At 39.0% G+C, this 19996-nt stretch overlaps 1 protein-coding gene across 2 annotated transcripts in view; it reads right to left on the bottom strand.

Annotated features, from left to right (window-relative positions):
* Positions 1-452: 452 nt before the first annotated feature.
* The window catches only part of PHF20L1 (PHD finger protein 20 like 1), a 79839-nt gene continuing 60295 nt past the window's right edge, over positions 453-19996 (bottom strand). For both annotated transcript variants that reach the window (XM_007447992.1, XM_007447993.1), the window contains 7 exons: positions 16821-16985; positions 12907-13088; positions 11816-11915; positions 10236-10431; positions 6736-7096; positions 5320-5482; positions 453-3501 (listed from right to left, as the gene is read on the bottom strand). In XM_007447992.1, coding sequence (XP_007448054.1) covers positions 3359-3501; positions 5320-5482; positions 6736-7096; positions 10236-10431; positions 11816-11915; positions 12907-13088; positions 16821-16985 — 1310 coding nt within the window. In that variant the 3' untranslated portion in view covers positions 453-3358. The remainder of the gene's footprint in view (positions 3502-5319; positions 5483-6735; positions 7097-10235; positions 10432-11815; positions 11916-12906; positions 13089-16820; positions 16986-19996) is intronic.

The following is a 19996-nucleotide window of genomic DNA, read 5'->3' as shown; positions in this document are numbered from 1 at the left end:
GGAAAGAGCATGAGTTTGAACAGCACAGGGTTTGCGTCTTGAACCTGTCACTAATCTATGACAAGTCTCTAAATGTTTCTAAACCTCAGCTTCCCCATCTTAAAAATGATCCTGTCTTACCTTCCCACAAAAGAACGAAATTAGATGCTGCAGGTAACACGTACAATACCTGGCACAGAGCAGTCACTCAATGTTAATCCCCTAGCTTGACAGTGACCATTTTGATGAATCAGAATGAAGACAAAATTAAAATTTCTTAAGCCCACAGTAATACCTCCATGACATGATTTTGTAAAAGACGGTGTACTACTGGTGGGATTGAGGAGGAGGAAGATGACACCATCCATTTTAAGGAACCAGCACATCTAGTGAAGAAATGGATAAGGGGGAGGGACTGCAAGTTTCAAGCCGGGGCTCTTAGGGTGGTGATATTAAAGCAGAGAGAGTGAAGCTGGCAGGAGACCCAGTTGGCTGGAGGGGAAATGGGCTCCTTCATTTTGAACACACAGAATATGAACATCTGAGAGGACGTAAGTCAGTGGAAATAAGGTGAGTGTTAGGAAAAAGGATTTTACCTGAAATTATGAGAATAATCAATTTCCTTTAAGGAAAGTGTGTGTTACTCTTAAGTTTGAAAATAATAAGTCAGTAGAAACACACAGGAGTATGAAGAAGTACACATTATACTTATCAGTACCATAGTAAGAAGGATCCTTCCCCACCAATGTCGGTCTCTTCTGTCTGGGTAGCAATGAAAAGTTCAAGAAACACCCTCTCTAGTTTATTGCTTATATTTAAATATATACTCACATTTTTTAAGTAAGACTAAGTGGAAAGAAAACTCATCTGAAACCTCACACAATGGACTTACTTCTCAAAAATGAATTCACTTTCCTAAATAAGGAATGACTCGGCCAGCTAGTTGCTAAAAGGCTTCAACCAATTGTTGATATACTCTATATTAAGTGGGTATGTGCATACAAGTAATTTGATACAGATTTACTTTAAAATATAAAGTAAAAATTCAGACTCCCAATTCATATGCATAAAAGCAGAGCAAAAATTCAATATTCTAATTATTAGTTGAACTTCTAGTTTGCTGGCTGCTAACAGATAAAGTGAACTAATTTTAAGATACTCCAAGAACAAATGCACATTAACTTAACTGTGGTCATCAGGGATTAAGAATATGAGTGCCACTGGGTACAAAGGGTCCTCTGTGCATGTGACAAGAATCTAGGCAACACCGCTATTCACAGCCTGTTAAGGATGCTACTTGCTCCATTCTGAAAAAAAAGATATAAATTAAATGTCTAGAATTTAACCATAATAGGGAAAAGATTAGAGCCATTATTTTAAAACACAAATGAAAGACAAAGTATTAAACTTGAAATACAGACATTAGCAAATTTACTCCACACATGAAATATAGGCACTATTATTTTTACTTTAATATGCAAATTTAATAACTACCTCATATCCCTCTACTAAAGCTTTTCATTTCTCAGTAAGATTTTTGACAAAGCTAATGTATCATAAGTAATACAGGGCTGTATTTTATGTCTGTGATCTTTGGCACATTTGTCAAGTTGGAGAATGTCAAAAGGCAATAAAAATGTCTAATGACTGTTTTGCACATTCTTTTAATCATCTTTACATCAAAATATAAGGCTGCAAAAAGGCAAGCTGAAATTTTATGATATGTGGAATTGTTTTAATAAAGAGTTTTACATACAGTACCTTACATATAGAACAGTGTGTTTGCAAATTTAAATAATATCTGCATGTACAGTGGCATGTATTCTTATCAAAGATAAATTCAAGTTTACTGTCCATCAGTTCTAAAATGCATTTATACAGATTGCTAGAACTGATCAACAGAACGAGGCATAAAATATTCAAGTGTTATATGTCATCAAATAGCCTCCTAACAGTTTTTCCTCTTTTTAAAAAAGTTTCAAAACCTGTACATACATTTTTAATTTTTAAAAACAGTCTGTTAAAAGGTAACATTTCATGTTAACCACCAGTTCTTATAGTCTATAGTAATAAAACTAGATATGTGTAGATATAAATATGTGTAGATTATGTACATATGTACGTTGAGTGTTTGTTTCAAACAAGCACACACACTTAACGCATACCTGCACGCAGAGCACTGGGGGCAGCACACAACTCACAAGAGCACTGGCAGACGAGAGGGCCTGGGCTCGAAATCCAGCAAGAGCTGACACAGCAACTGAGTTGCCTTTGGTTTCAGAAATCTGTCCATTTGTGATCAAAGCTAAGAGTTTTGAGTGCGCATGTATTTTTTAAAAATAAAATTCATCTTCAGAAATGAAGTTTTTCCAGTATTCCACTACCAGCAGTTAAAAAATCCACAGCCACAAATTATTTTGATATTTTTGTCACTCCTCATCCCAGCTGAGGTTATTTACAACTTCTTTTTTTCTGAAGGCAAATACCAAGCATACTCAGGATCAAACTGTACGTTGAAACCTGAATACTGAAATTTGACTATATATATTCTCTATATAGTATATGTGATACATGTGTTTCTGATGGGCTGATGGCATTATGTAAGACTTGGGTGAGAGATCTCCCACAGGATTTAAAATTCTCTTTCCAGCAGTATCATCATCATTTGGCACACTGACCCTTCTGTGAGCCATTCTGTTTTTTACAGTGAGCTTAATGCCAGCAATAAACTCCAATTATTTTGTTGTTTGTTTTTACAATATATTCATAATGAAGTAAGAATTCCACAACTGTTTTCCTCAGAAGTGAGACTTCTACTGTCAGTTTTCTCATTAAGGACATTCATCACCTAAGAAACAGCTCATGATCCTATAAAAGTTTCAATACTCTAAACTTCGGTGCAGGTAGATCATCTGCAGAGAAGACAGTTCTTACAACAAGCTTATAGAACTCTCCAGAATTTAAATTTCCTCTACAATTTTGGTTTGGGCCAAATGTTGGTTTATAAACATAGATCTTTCTACTAAAAACTATGTAGTACACCATATTTCTTTCTACAGGTATCTCGAGCTTCATGTTAGCAACTATTCAAAAATCCTGCCAATCTGATTCCCTTAGCACAGATTATATGCTACCTCCACTGATCCTTGGCATATGACACGTCATCATTTGTATCTAGCTCATAAATTTTTTTAATATTAGCTTCCTTGATAAAGTTGTTCTTCATTTTCCTTTCCAAGGTGCCATCCTGTTGATGTCACAAATCAGTAAATGACCAAACATCACTAAGCTTTTTAACTATCCACTTAGCAGCCGTGTGGATAATAAAAATTAGTCGACTGAACAGAGCCACATTCTTTGCATTAGGTGTTCACTGCTGTCATACAGAGCAGAGAGTTGCTATTTGTTGTACTTTGCCCATGTCCATTAGGAGCTGTTTGATGTGGCGTTTAAGTTGGGGCAGCCTCGCGAGAGGATCAGGTGGCTCCAACTCCCCTGTGAAATCAAGCCAGCTTTCCAGAACTAAAAGAGAGAAGAGAAGAACAAACACATTTAAACGGCAACTGGAAACACCGTCAAAAAATGGTATAATTAGAAGGCTGAAAAAGTGGTGGAGAAAGAGTTCCCTTCCCTTTCGCTAGAAAGCCAATCTACAGAAGTCACTTCTGAGCAGTTAAGCGTCCTCTACACCTCATCCCACAAGGGTTCTAGCCCGTCTCAGTAATCTTTATCTGTTGTTCTATCTGTCGTCATTTTAGGTAATTTTTCCTTTTAAAGATATAAAGTAACTGCATTTTGAGTGTCTCCTTTACTCTCTTCTGGAACAGGAAACAACATTCCCTGTTCCTGCTCAAGCTTTCTATTAATTTAGGCTTAAATCATCTCCATTTTAAATGAAACTTAGCTACTCTAACCATTTTTTTAAATCTAGAAGTTCTTTTTAACAAAGGAAAGGAGGTAGCAATTTCTTAGTGTCCTTTCATTCCCACTATTTTATCAGTACTTTAAAAAAAAAAGAAGCATATTAGAAGTTCAGGCAGAATGCAATTAATTACATTCTATACTTTTTATTAATAGTAATAGGGGATAGCATCAAGTTGCATTTTCTTCTTCTTCAAAAATCTACTTAAGGGCTTCCCTGGTGGCACAGTGGTTAAGAATCCGCCTAACAATGCAGGAGACACGGGTTCGAGCCCTGGTCCAGGAAGATCCCACATGCCGCAGAGCAACTAAGCCCACACACCACAACTACTGAGCCCATGAGCCATAACTACTGAAGCGCGCCTAGAGCCCATGCTCCGCAACGAGAAGCCACCGCAATGAGAAGCCTGCGCACCACAACAAAGAGCAGCCCCCGCTCCCCTCAACTAGAGAAAGCCCACGCACAGCAATGAAGACCCAACACAGCCAAAATAAATAAATTTATATATAAAAAAATCTACTTAAAACTAACTAAACTAACTCTACAACTGGCTTATAACCAAACGGAAGATGCTTCTGAAATGGGTTTCCATTTCTTCTTTTCACAGGGAAAAACGAAGCAGTAGGAACTCTAACTTACTGGGGGATGAAAGTAGCACATACTTTCACAAATAAAAAAAAGCGGGGGTGGGCAGGAGATATAATCTATGAGGTTAAAAAAATGGAGTCAAAAAGCATAGGAAACCACTAGATTAGGAATCGAGTAATCTAAATTACTCTATTTTCTCAACTATAAAATGGGGATAACATTTTTCCTGTCCACTCCTTAGGGCTCCGGTGCAACAAAATTTTTAAATATAGAAGAAAAACATTTGAAAATGTGTATGCAAACTTAAGCTTTATCTACTTAAACTTGCAGGACTTCTTTGTTGTTAATTTCACTTAACAAACACTGTCCAAAGTGAAAACAAAATGTTCTCCCCCATATTTCAAATATGCTTAAAGTCCTTATGCTGACTTCCAAAAAAAAACACAGTTCAATGAAAATATTCACCGAATATTATTTATTGAATAATAATTTATTGAATATTATTCAATGAATAATAATAATATTTTTCATTGAATAATAAATATTCCATATGGTATATACTGAGCCTCGCAGGTGGGCAATATTTAACAAATATCCATCTTAAAAAACAAAATCCCTAAAATATCCAGTCATATTGTCTTGAGACTAAAAGACCCTAAATGCCAGATGTGTTAAATACAATGTAAAGGGAGCAGCAAAGCTCCATCAGCCTGGACAACATCTGTAGTTTTTGTCCCATAATTTCAAAAACTTCAATTAAATTATTCAAAAGTGCAATAAACACACTTTACAGGCTACAGCAATTGTATTTCAGTTCTTTCTTAAATTACCATCAACTTCTTTTTCTATCAGGTCCATCCTGCTGGTGACTTCATTCTGCACATTCTCTATGTGTGTAAGGAGATTGAGTTGCCACTGAAGATGTGAGTCTCCCGGGTCTTCAGTGCCCTTTTTATCATTATAAACAAATACTGTATTCCTTTCAGCTGAATTCTTCTCCAAAGAGCCAACAGAAAAAACAAAGAATTGGATGAAATGTAATGTCATAAAGGGAAAGACGCATTAAAAACATCATTACCCACAGTGATAGGTAAAATCCAACCGGACTCCCAGATTATTTGTAAAGGAAGTACTAGCACATAACTAAATTACATCTGATGGTCCTGAAAAGCAGACATGCCTGCTATGCCTCTTCACAATGCCTAGCAGAGTGCTACACAGGGTAGAAGGCCTTCAATAAAACCTGCTGAAGAAATGAAGGAGCTAATTATATTCCGTAACTAGAAACCCCAGCTAATTTAGACTGACCCCTTCCCCAGTTAATCTAAGCTGTGTCATAAATGGAGTGAAGGCAAAAAGCAATGATGGAAAAAAATTAAGATAGTTGGCAAAGGCTAACTGCAGACTGGACTTTATTATTGCAGCTAAATCAGTGAGGTGAGGGGAAGAGAAAAACCCCTTAAAAACTTAAAAAGTGCAGACTGCTTAACACACACACAAAATCTGACCTCAGTTTCACCAGCGATAACTCATTTCATAAGAGGGATATTAATTTGACAAAATAATTTACCACAAAATTTCGGGTAATATAGGCTTTTCAAATTTAGTTAAGTATTTATTTATAGAACTTACTTGATAAAAGAGGCCAGAAAAATAACTAATTTTAAAGCAGTATTGCTAATTGAAAAATCAATAAAAAATGAAGGCACGACATCTCTAAGTTGTGAACAAGAAATAAGTTTACAAATATTCAATGTACACAGAGCTATGAGAATTCAACTTAGTGCATAATGTGATTGATATGCATATACAAATATGCTATAATTTTTTAAAAGACGACTTTTTAGATAAAAAGTGCCACTTTTTATCTAAAACACATACAAAAGGAACACAAATTATATTAATATATACACACCCACATGCACTTCCATGTTTTCACACGTAGACATTCTCATTTGGAAAAAAATTTGGCTCATGGTTTTTAGAGGCATCTAAGTGTACTTATAAACTTGAAACTTTTGTTAAGGTAAAAGTTTAATGAATTACTACATTTCTGAATTAGGGGATAATTAAATGTTCAAATGGCCAGTGTTTTCTGTAGCGAAAGCAAAAAATGTGTTTACCCTAACAAGGTACTTGTGAACTTGGAAATGTAAGTAAAATCTGGGATCTCAGTATGTTTTATTTCACAAAATTTTCCTTTGTTCTATTGTATTTCCAAGCAAAGACAAATGAACTAGTTATACCTTTCCGGGCTTTCCATCTTCTTTTACTGGGTATTGTAAACGGTTTTTATCTCTCATGTGAAATTCCTGTTCTTCTTCAAAACTACTAACATCATCATCATCTGAGCTCCCAGGGTCTGCGAGAGTTTTGCAGTCTTGACCAAAACTTTGTGGCTTTTGGTAGCTGTGTTCACTTGTTATATAAGTTCCCTCTACTTTTAGGGGCAAACGAGGTGGTTCTTTATGGTTCTGTACATGATACTTCTTTTCTTCCACATTAACTGTGTCTTGCACCATTAGTTTTTTTTCTACCCCAGCAATTACTTGATCTTTCCTCTTCCCAGAACAAGCCCAGAGACGAAGGTCAGGATGATGTTTATTCCTTAAAATAAAGTTGGAGAAACAGCAGTTCAGAAAAAAAAAAGTCCGGCAACAAGTATAATGCCACAATAAATTTCAGAATGTACAATTACATAGTTAACCCTCAGTTATCCATGCCTTTTGTATGTTCAGTGTACTGAGTTGGGTGGACCGATCCCCACCTCTCTATTGAAGACCTAGAGCACCGCCAAGCGAATAAGGTGAGCAGGACGTCAGGCACTCAAGACAAAAGTAAAGGTACTTTCTAGGTTAACCTGCCCCAGAATTTCATCCAAAATGTAAAATGTCATAATTTTATAGAAATAAAACTCAGGTAGAAAAGCAATAATGAATGTACTTTTGTGACAGTTCACATCATCATCTGATACACGCACTTCTTTTACTCATTTTTCACTGTATTTTTTAAAACTGTACAACATGAGAAACTTCTACATGAGCAATATTTTAACATCTTTAGTCAATCAAAAAGTGATACTTCCTCATGACAAAAAATTCAGATTACAAATGTGTACAAAGTAAAAACCTCCCTGCCATGGCAATCATGGATAACTGAAGTATAACCTTCCACACTTTTTCTGTACATATAAAATTATTTTTTAAGTGGGTAAGCACACACTTTTTCTTTTTACACAAATGGGGCTCTCATACAATTTGCCTTCTTCATATATAACACGTAAGGGCATCTTGCCTTGTCAGTACATAGAGATTTTCCCTTACTTTCACTCTAGTAGCTGAACAGTATTAATGTGCTGCAGTCTAGTCTCACCAACCAATTCCCCGCCAATACACGTGTGTGTGTTTGCATGTGTGTACCTCTGCACACAAGTGGGAATTTATCAGTCAGATAAATTTCTAGATATGAAATTCCTACATAATGTATGCACATTTTAATCCTGACAGGTACTGTCAAAGTGGCCTCCAAAGAGGCTGTACTAACTACATGCTCACTAACAGTCCATGATAATATCCCTTTTCCCCCATCCTCACTGAACATGTGAGCATGATATCGCATAGTTAATTCTGTAGTAATTAAAATTCTGTAGTAAGCAAAAGAGGAATCCATTCATAATATTCTGTAGTAAGTAAAAGGAGGATATTCTGGAGGTATAAACCTTTGAGAAGGCTCAACAGTGTTTGTGAACTGCTAATTTCCAAATTAGATAAATACCAGGAGACAAATTAGTTTTCTTTCTAATAATAAGCCTTGTTTCTGAAATTATAAATTTTATCTTTTGAACTCCTAATAGTTTAATAGCCAGATAATACAAAAATTCTTTGACAGTAAAAGGCATAGTAGAAGGAAAGCTAGATTTGTAATTCACTAGTCCAATGTGTTGAATTCTGCTGTGCCTTAGAGGAGGAGTTTGGACAAGGTACAGAACCTCTATCTCTGACTACCCATCTATCAAACAAAGTAAGAACTTTACTGTAAGGATTACATGAAGTAGCACGTGAAACCAGCGACTTCAGGTTTCGTAGTAGACTCTTCCAATAAACAATAGCTAGTGACAATAACTATTATTATTAGAAATATTAACATAAAGAGAGCCTATAGGCATGAGGCAAAATTTGTCCAGATGAAATCCTTAGTGAAATTATGAATGTACAGAAATTCATACTGATGTCAAGGACAACCAGGTTTTAAAAAAAAAGCTTAGCTTAATAATTTAGTTTCTCCTTTGAGTTTTACCATCTGCGTGGCCTTTTTATAAAGAAATCCATATTCAGGTTTATGGCATACAACCGAAGCAAATTCCATTCAACAATTACTGAGTACTTATCCCTCCACTAACCTCTAGGAATAAAATGATAAATAAGACACAAGCCCTACCTTCAAGGAACCCGTGGCTTAGTAAGGGGAGGCAGACATAAACAAGGTGCACCAAAGTGCCTGAAATCAGTATGCATGGAGTCTGCCAAGGATGCGATCAGCTCTAGTTGGGAAGGTAATCATGAAAAAGCATTCGCTAGAAGGACTAATGGTAGAAGGTTATTCTGGCTGTGAGTAAAGGCCTGGAGCTATGAAAAAGCATGCTTCATTCGGCGATTATGGTTTGGTATAGCTGGAACATTTGGGGGAAAAATTAGGAGAGGGAAGACATGACAACAAAATGACAGAGAGAATACGCATCGTGGAAGGATTCAGAGTGCATGCTGAACGAGCCTGCACTCTTCTCATTGGGCACCAGGAAGACACGACGGTACATTAAGCTCCAAAGAGACAAACTCCTCTTTATCTTTTACTAGATCACATTGGCAACAGTATGAAGGATGAACTGAAAGAGCACAAGACTGGAGCCACCAGGAATTTACAAGGTATGGCAACTGTTCACGTGAGAAGAACAGTCCGCTCAGACAGTCTTGGTGAGGAGAGAGACAGGGACGGTAAGGAACCACAGGGACAGAGTACTCAGTGGGCCTCGCCACTGTGGGAGGGGCGGGACGTTGATGGAAGGAAGGGAAGGGGCACGTTTCCGGCCCAGGCAAGTGAGTCAAAATAAAGAAAATCTTGTGAAGAACCAGTGAATCACCCTGTTTTATATAAAATATGTATACTTTTAAAAGAGAAATTCTAGGGAGGTATTAGGAAGAACTAAAAACAAGGACTTCAAGAACATTCTGCTATGTATGGAGGTTCAGTGTTTTTTGTTTTGTTTTGCTTTGTTTTTAAGGAGAAATTGCCCGGGATGACTAAAACGTATTTGGTGCACAGGAGACGAATGGATTACATGACCTGTTGGCTCCCCTCAAAGCCCATCTTAAGGTAATTTAAAAATATACCTTTGCATCTATTTCATTGTGACAGCATTCCTGAAGGAGGACACACACCAAAGGGTTCACCACAGCAACTGTACTTCTGTGCACAAGGTGAGCCCCCAAAACACTGACGGGACTAACATTTGCTGAAATACTAGACGCCGCTGTTATTCACCCACGCTTCTCTATTCCAGGACAATAGGCATGAAGGAGCTGTTCATCCAAAAAGTTACTAACCTTTCCTTTTTTTTAAAGTTAAAATTTGTTCAAATATCTATTCTGTCTTCCAAGCTGCTAATCTGAACCTGCAAAAAGCCAACCGATTTAGTTTAAATTAAAATTCACACTAAAGTATGTCCCTCCCTTTGCCGCCCTTCACTTACTTTAGGATTCCGATCTTCAGCTGTAACCCATGCAGGACTTCCGTAACACCACAGACATCAGCAAGCAGGTGGTGTGTGGAAACTATCTTTTTGGCATTGAGATGAGAGTAGTTTTCTTTTAAAAATGATAATCCACACATTCTCCCATTATTCAACCAATCCTTATCATAACGATATTTTGCGCTCCATCTCTGACCTGTAGATAAAGTTGACATTAAAGTGACAAAGGATTCCACTTATTCAGATTTCCCTTCAACTGCTACCCGATTAACATCACTCAGTGAACAAGGCGAGCTCTATCTAGGACTAAGAACAAATTCAAGACGAGTCAGACAGTGCGTCGAGGAGTTGGCACTGTGAGAGCTCCTCCCACCTTCACATGTCCTGCCCGGTAAGCAGGACAAACTCCATGAAGGATGTGGTCAGTGGCAGGTCACACCTGCAGAGGAACCTTGAGTGTGTTGCTTTCCATTTTTTATGTCTCTGTCATCTGTTTTCTAAAAAGGCCAAAAGGGCTCGATAGAAACTAGACAGGGGTACCTGTTTCTCTCACTAACATTTCTTTTGAACTGGGCGAAACGAAGAGTTCTAGTTAACTGACTAAGGACCCCTCCCTCACATCTAAGAGCTCACAGAATCCAATATAATCCTATATCTTCACCACCGATAGTAATTATTTCCTATTACAATTAGTTGCTTCTATGTCTGTGTCCCCTACTATGCTGTGAGAGAGAGGAAGGCGTGGTTAGAATCAATCACCTTACCTCTCACCACAGATTTTGGCAAACAGAAGGCATCCGATAAATGGTGCTGGATGAATGAATGAACAAATGCCTACCTTCACGTAGGTTTGGATAACTCTCCTGCTTCTTAGTGTTATTATTATTATTATTTCTGATAGACAGAACAAGGCAGCAGCCTTTCATTTGAGATGTGTAGATGGGTTCTGCCTCGGAGATGGAAGTGCACACGACATGCAGAACACTGCTGCTCGGAGAGCCTCTGCGTGGAGGAAGGCACGCAGGGACAGGGAGCCCAAAGGCACAGGTCTTCCTCTCGGTGCGGCCAGTCTAGCACCATCCTTGTGCACGAGGCATGCGACATTCTGTGCCCTAGCTGCCTCGTCAGTAAACTAAAGGGCTTGGGCATGATAACTGGACATCCCATCTGCTCTGACGTTAGGTTCATCTGCTGCACTATCAGACACTCGTTCAAAACCACGTCAGGAGGAGCGTGAGTTCAGACTCTGAGTCCGTTCAAAAGCCATATGTTAACCTATTTAGATATCAATACACAGGAGTAGATTAAGGAGCCAGTTCTTTTCAGGTAAAAGCCACAACCCTCTCCTTCCAGTAAGGTAGTTACTTATGCTGAGGAATTTATGCTAATGCTTTTGCCTAAATAATTAATATGGAAAATGTAACTATAACAAACAGTGAAAACCAGTTTTAAATTTTAACATGGAAGCGGAGTCTAGCTGACACAGAGGTCATGGTGTCTCAGACAGCTGACGTACAATGGAACCTGTACGTAACAAGACATCCAGACACCCTGAGATGAGCACAGGGACCGAAGCTTACCTGGGGGGTCCCGGCAGACGTAGCAGAGGTACTGCTCCGGGATGCTCTCCTCCAGCAGCCCCATGCACACGCTGTGCTGCCAGCACAGGCACTCTTCACACTGCCGGGAAACAACCGCGCTTTACTCGCTAGAAATCAAGACAGACCCCCTTCCCTTCAACTAGCTAGCTGAGTCTTGCTGCGGCAGCGGCTGCAGCAGCTGCCACCAGTTCAATTCTTAATCCATGTAACAAAAGCAAGTGATGACTTACGAGAAATTTCACTTCTGAAACAGTCAGCTATTTCAAGCACTTCCTCTCGCTGCACCCATTAAAATGTGCTTTGATAAAGTGGCTTAATCATAAAAGGCATAAGATTATTTCTCCCATCTATTTCACACGTCCTTAGAACTCTTAAAAATAGCTTACTGAAGTGCAGAAATTAAAAAAAAATAGGCGACTTTGTAGCAATGCGTTAGGTAACAACCTCTTAAAGTACTACCTGTGTGGTGAACCTATAAATTTGTAGTTTTCTTATTGAGAAAACCACTGAAAAGGGGGAAAAAGATGATTACTTTTTCTTCGTTTCTATAACTAACATCTCCGAATCTTCCAAATGTAACCACAAAATATGGATTATGCTTTCCTTTTTTCTTAAAGATACCTTTTCTACAGGGAGAGGTTATTTGTAATGGTAATCCTTGCAACAAAGCTTCCCTTTAATCTTCAATATTGTGGAAACTTTTCTACCCTTTGAAGGGTGACTATATGTCATAAATTATTAAACAACAGGATCCAGACCAGCAGGAAAAGAATTGCTACGGTCTACCCTTCAGTGTGGATGCTTAGCCACCTTAATGGCTCTTGAAAAGAATTTCAGCTAGAAGACCTCAAAATAAACACCCCGGAGAGAGATCCTCAGATAAGAAAACAGTCTACTTCATCTGAAGAAGCGATCTGCCAATCATTACAACTGGTACTTTAAACTGGACGCTAAGCTAGAAGCCTCCATCTTCAAAAGGACGGTGAGGAAAAAGAGAACACACAGATGCCCCAACGAATGTGCTGAGCACCTGAACTGACTCGTTCAGTGCTGAAGGGAAGACAGGTCACCTGAATCATGAAGCCGTTCTCCTCGTCCATTTCACAAATGCATCGCACAATTTCATTAAGCGCATCATCTTCATCCTGAGAGTCCTCAAAATTGGTTGAATCAAAGTCCTGATTGTACTCATCCCCACTTAGGAGCAAACTCTCCGTTGAAGAATCATCTAGGAAATCCACATCCGATAAGTCTAGAATATACATAAAAGCATACTCAGCATTTTTTTTCATTTTTACGTCATTTTCTAGAAAGAAAGGCACTATGTGAAGTGATTATAAGCTATTAAGTATTTAGAAAGGGAGGGCAGACGAATGGGAATACAGCATTTGTCTCTAGACAAAGAAACAAATGATTTTTGAAGCTTAGGCAACTATGATTGTTTTACATCTTAATGTTAACACCATTACAAGTAACTCAAAGTATCCCTTAGTCTAGGTGCTTACAGAGGTTAGGGCTAAGGTTGATATTAACAATTAAAATTTGCAGTTTTCAAATGCTTTCACAAACATTATCCCTTCTGATCCTCACAACAACAATGGCTTGTAAAAAGAACCGGGTTCATTATTTGCACCATACAGCTACATAGCACTTCAGAGAGGTGAAGGAGCTTGCCTAGGGTCCTAACAGCAATACTGTGATTCTTAACGGTTACTGTATCATCAACTACCACCGCACTTAATGTACCCCAGGTACCATCCGAAGCATTTTAAATATGACATGACTTGCTCGGTAATGCAGCCAGCTAGTGGTAAAGCCGACTGCACACCAGGACTGCCTGACTCTACAACCTGTGCTCTTAATGATTTCAGCATTTCTTAAACTGGGATTATGAGTTCCCTAAGGAATTTTAAAATGTTTTAAATTTCATTTTGATAAAAATCTTTAAAAAAATAAATAAGTATACCCTAGAAGTTAGGTTATATCGATGACCACTATATACAACTCTATTTAAATCCTAGGCTTTAGGTTGTACTTATAACAGCATTGAGTCAAAGACTATCATTTAGCTCAGGCTACTGAGGAAAAAAAATATCAAGGTAAATATAAGGAAATGTTTAATCATGACAAAGGGAAAGAAATGATGACAGGGCATTACAGGTTTGCCGGAGTGTGGGTGGAGAAATGTTGGGGAAACTGAGTCATCACATGGCACGTGACACAAGACCTCACCACTGCTCACAGGCTCCTGGAATGGAGGCTGCTTCTCAGAACAGAGAGCAGAGCTGGCTCCTCCCTACCTCACCACCCTAACCTGCAGTCACGTTCTCAACCATTCCTTCACCTGCTGCTTTCATCTCCCCTTTCTAGAATGTCAAGAGTCCATGAGAGCAAGCAAGAGTCCATTGCATTGTTGAATGCTCTGTAGTCAGTGCTTAGGATGAAGCCTGATACATATGATAGCTACTCCAGAATGTTTCTGGAAGAGGGAAGGAGGGAGTCGTTATACAGAGAAAAATTTTTCAGACTTAATTAGACCAGGTGGAAGTTGCCTGAATTCAAACTAAATAATTCATGCAATTTATATTTTAAATATTTCACATGACTTAGTGTTTTCCTCATCAGCTTCTAATCGTGCTTATTTTTTCCCCAACTCAATGTTTTTGAATGTTTTGTTTCTGATTTATAAAAAGTTAACGTTTTTCTAGAAAAATAAATGTTTTCTTCTCTTCAGGACCGTAGGACATCTTGGAGAGAGTAAGGTCAGCAGAAATGAGACAATAGTACAGAAATACAAAAAAACATTCAAGGAACCAGAAGTAAATCAATTAGAATAAAATCTTTCTAATATTAACGATATGGGTAGTTTTGAGAACCTGAAGAATAAATTTCATTTACTCATAATCTTGCTAACTTAAATGCAAAATTTGTACTTTCTCTTGGGCTTTCTTGAATACAAGTTCATGTTTCAAAATGGCAGACTAGAACATGGATGAACAGTTTCAAACACTGCTGCAGCACGTATGTGGTATTCAGTGAATGGCAATCATAACAGGGTTAGCAATGAATTTAATTTAAAAACTACTATCATTGAAAGGAATTAGTGTATATCTCACATAGGCTTGTATGGCCAAAACAGCCAGGCTTTATGGTGCTAGAAGGCAAATTTAAAATATTGGCCAGAAAATCCAGTTCGACTAACTCGCAAGCATCAAAGCAGTGTTTGGCTGAACTCTGGAGGCTAAGTAAATGGGCCACTGGGTTGAAAGTTAAATAAGAAAAGCAAGTACAAGTTCTTTCTCACACTGAAATGGCCACCTGGACAACAGCTCCAACTGAGTGGCCACAGAACACTGTTCTCTTATAACTGCTGCCCCTTGAACTGACATTGCTGTTTCCCCAGTGTTCTCAAAGTGTGCTTTCCACATCAGCATCACCTGGGAACTTGTCAGAAATCAGAAATACTACGGGTAAGACCCAGAACAGTGTTTTAAGAAGCTCTCCAGGTGCTTCTGATGCACAGTAACATTTGAGAACCTCTTCAGTTTTCTTCTCAGAGCTCAACGCTTGAACACGTGAATGGCAGGGGAAAGACAGCGGGACTGAGGGTACACATTCATGACACTTTTCCCAGCCCTCTCTCAAGTGTTCTAGTTCCAGCAACACCGGTCATCCAGATATTATCTCCCACTCTCCATCACTCTGTATAAAAAGGCAATTTTGAGACCTTGATGGCTCACAGTATGGGTGTTATGTGATTTTCAACCCCAGCTACTGGGGCTGTCTTGCCAGGACCCACCCTCCGAGAAATCCCAGATTTATGCTCCGCTGAAGGACCTGATATCATATATTTTAGAATCACACCAATGAATCTAATGTACACCTGAGGTTAAGAACCACTGGCCGAAAAGGGAAAAGGGGACTTGTATTTGTTAGAAAAGGGGATAGAACTTTTTCCTAATCACCCCCCAATTTTTTTTTTTAGATTTGAGATTAAAAAATCTCAAAAGTGCTATGTGCTTATTTTAGGGGAAAGGAAAGAATATGCTTTTCTCCACAGTGAGCTAGAGGGGAGTTAGGCCTGGAAAAGAATAGGCAGTAACAGTGCCAGAGAAAACACATGATCTGGCATCTGCCATGTAGGGCACTTAAGGAAAAAACAGGGCACTCCCCATAAATATCCCTGGGATTTTACATAGGACGAACCCCCATCCCTTACTCTTCACTCCTTGACTCTGGTTCCTACTGTGCTAGAGCTCTGGTCTCAAGCCATTAATATCTGCAGTTGGGAGAGTTCCTCTTCCCATTGCTTAGAACACTGGCAGGTAAGAGTCCTCAACACCTTCCACTGTCAGGACTGGACTTACAGGAAAACCTGAGAGATTGCAACTCCAGGGCTCGTGTCACCACCTAACATCGCCTTCTGTCTACGTGCTTAATACCTGAATGTGTTCAAATCACTGATCTGACCACATTTCCAGACTTTTGGTTACAGACATATCTGTGATCAGGAATTCAAAGTGCATTTTTAAGACTATGATAAATATCTGGCAGAAAAAGCATTACCTTAGGAGTTAAGATAGACCTTGGTTTGAGTTTTAATTCTAACGCTAACTAGCCCCATAAGTTACTTAACCTATAAGCCTCTGCTTGTTTATGTAGTGTGGGTAACAATATCTACTTTATAAGCTGGTAGTGAAGAATATGAAAGTACATGTAAAAACACCTGCAGAAGACCAGTACACAGTAGACACTAATTGTTTCCTTACTACCTGTCCTACAGTTAAGTATAAATGCCAATTTTACTTTATATAAATTAAAAAGTAGCTCAAATTTCTAATGTTGAGATTTTCATATTAGTTCATGGAATAACTTTTTAAATTGTGTGCCCTGCTCAGATAGGCCTCATTAAAGTATGTTTTATTTTCGTTTCCACATTTAAGAATCTTAAGACTTGTTTTAAGCATTACATGGTTACACATACTTTCACCACTAAGATCAACTGACAAAATTGCCCTTGGGTACTGATATGTTGTATTTTTCTCCGTAAACATGCTTCGTAGAGCCAGAGAACTCCCAGAAGATCGAGTTAGTGGAGAAGAGCACCTTTCCAAAAATTCTAGGGAACTGTCTTCATAGTCTGAATAGTCTGCAACATAAGATACATAGAGAAATATTAATAAAGTGTCAAGTAATCAAGAAGAGTCACTATAAAAATAATGAGAAAGTCATGTTTTATGATACATAAATAATCATGCCACCACTTTCTCTTCTCATCCACGAACAGCTCATTATGCACCTGATGAACTAGGTTTGGCAAGAACACCTGGGAAATACACCCCAGGCAGTATATACATAGCAGGGAACACCATGTTCTAACTGGTACCCATAAACTCTTATTAAGTAGTCCAGAAGTGAAAAAGGATTATAGCTACATTTTCTCTTCATTATAATCACAGCTATGTCTACAGTAAGATGTGCAAGATGGAAATTAACCTTTTTTTTAAAAAAAGAGGTTCTTGTGATGTCTAGCATGTCAATTATTATAGTGATAATTCGATCAATAAATTCTTCAGCAGAAAACCTCTGAACTAAATTAAATGGCCCTGAAAGAAATTAGTTCTGTCTTCCTCAGCTTAGAATGAGTCATGAAGATGGATAAGCAGAGTGGGGTGGGGAAGCAAAGAAAGGAGAGGGTATGAGTCTAGGCACATGGGGAGGCCACAAAGCAGAATACCTGGCACATCTGACAAACTACAAGACCGTGGTTGGAGCACACTGAATGAGGGAGATGAGGAACGAGGCTAGAGTGACACCAACCAGATCAAAGTTTTTTTTGTTGTTTTTAAGTTTTATCCTGAAAGCAACAGAAAGTCAAAGTTTGTAAGGGGAAGCAAGATGTGACACACATCCAGTTCCATTTTTCATCTGTGGAATGGAGGAAGGAGTCCAGGGAGCACAAGTAGGCGGTGGGGACACAGTTCAGAGGCAGCGGCCTGGGCTGGGAGGCAGCTGAAGTGACATTTGAGAGGCAGATGCAGTGACCTGTGGACTGGAGATGGAAGGCTGAGACGCTACCTTCCAGGGCGATTTCCAGGTTTCTGCTTGAACAACTAGGTGTTGAAACTGGCACTCTGAGATGGAGCTGAAGTGTAAATGGGAGATGGAGAAATCAGAGGAGAAATGCAGATTCAGAAGAGGGCTTTTTAAAGATGGGAGATCCTACACACTGTCCATATAAATTAAAAATCCAGGGGTGGGGAGGCAGGCAGTGAGAAATGCCAGGATTTTAAGAAGAGAAAGATAGACAGTCTCTTCATTTTGGTAGAGGCAAAGGAGAAGATTGATATATTCAGGGAAGTATGTAGATGTGGTGGATAAGAGATGCGCAAGTGCTCATCCGATGGCTTCTATTTCCTCAACTGAGTATGAGGCAAAGGATGTAAACTGATGCAGATTAGGGAATAAATAAGAGGTAGAAAAAGCTGAAGAAAGGTAGAGAGTGGAAAAGCAAGCTTATAAGAGAAGAGCAGTCCAATGCTGGTGCGTACTGAGTATCATCCATCAGAAGCTGGTAGTGTGGGAAGCAGAATAACGGTCCCCTAAAACGTCCACAGCCTAATCCCCAGACTTATGAATAGGCTGGGTTACATGGCAAAGGGGAATTAAGGCTGCTGATGGAATCAGGCTGGAAATCAGCTGACCTTAAAATAAGAGATTATCCTGACTTATCTGGGTTGGCCTAATATCAACACAAGGGTCGCTAAAAGTAAAAGAGGGGGCAAAAGAGTCAGTGCCAGAGTGATGTAAAGTAAGCAAAGACTCGAGCCACCACTGCTGGCTTTGAAGATGTGAGAGGGACAAGGGCCAGGACACTTGACAGCCTCTGGAATCTGGAAAGGCAAGAAAACGGATTCTCCCCTAGAGCCTCCTGAAAGGAGTGCAGTCCTGACACCCTGATTTTAGCCCAGTGAGACCCATTTTGGACTTATGACCTTCAGAACCTTAAGATAATCAATGTGTGTTTTTAAGTCACTGTTATGTAGTTGTGACAGCAGCAACGGGAAACGAATATAGTGGTCATCGTAAATATCACAGCAGAGCTCACATTTACCAAGAGCTCTCTATGTGCCAAACTGGACTCTAAGTGCTTTATGTGTACTAACTCGTAATCCTCACAACCATCCAATAAGGGAGCTACAACTGCTAGTGCTGTTTTACAAATGAAAAAACAGAGGCAGAAAAGGTTAAGATGCCCAAGAATACACAGCTATCAATGGCAAATCCAACATTTGAGCCCAGACAGCCTGACTACAGAAGCCTTACTCTTCAACAAAAAGCATCACTAGTGGATTTCAACATTTAACGTGTACACACGCTGGAAGGCTTGTTCAAACCACTTCCTGGGCCTCACGCCTGCGTCATTCAGCAGTGGGGCCACTCCCAGATGATGCTGGTGCTGTCAGCCTACAGAGCCTTCTCTCATAGCCTCCGAGAAACTGCAAGGATGCCAGCACCGTGTTACTCAAGCACAGGCGTGGAAATGTGAAGGGCACTGATTAAACGCTGGCCAGGCACTGGGTTAAGTATCGATACTTCATGATTATCTTAAGGCATCCTAACAACAAATCTACACAGCAGAAACTATTGTTACCCTTTTACAAGCGAGGAAACTGAGGTTTATAGAATTTAAATAACTTGCCAAAGGTCACCCAAGCTCTAAGTGTTGCAAGGAGGATTTGAACCCCACACACTCAGCTCTCAAAAGCTGCCCTTTTATCCATGACATGCTATAATGCCCTCTCAGCAAAAGTGAAAGCAGAAGTACTGGCTGAGTGTAAAAATGGTAAAAATCTCAATTTGGTGTTAAAAATAGAACACGGCTGACATTTAATCTCTTTACGTTATATTAGCACCTGAACAAAATTTCTTAGCATTCTACACCCCTCCTGTAGTCCCCACTCCCATGCCCTCAGACTATTATGAATAGAAGTCTACTGCTATGTTTCAGGGTTAGAGCAATGTAATCTTCTACATAAAGCTTCTCTCAATAGAATTTATTTTGTACTGCTTTTACCACACACAAAATACACCATACCTTTCCTAGTAGATATTTATGCACGCTGTTTACCACTCTTAACATATACGCTTGCTTACAAG

Source organism: Lipotes vexillifer, unplaced genomic scaffold (assembly GCF_000442215.2).
Source record: "Lipotes vexillifer unplaced genomic scaffold, Lipotes_vexillifer_v1.1 scaffold796, whole genome shotgun sequence".
In the NCBI taxonomy this organism is placed as follows: Eukaryota; Metazoa; Chordata; class Mammalia; order Artiodactyla; family Lipotidae; genus Lipotes; species Lipotes vexillifer.
Note: the sequence above shows the minus strand (reverse complement) of the source record. Positions and strands in the feature narration are given on the sequence as shown.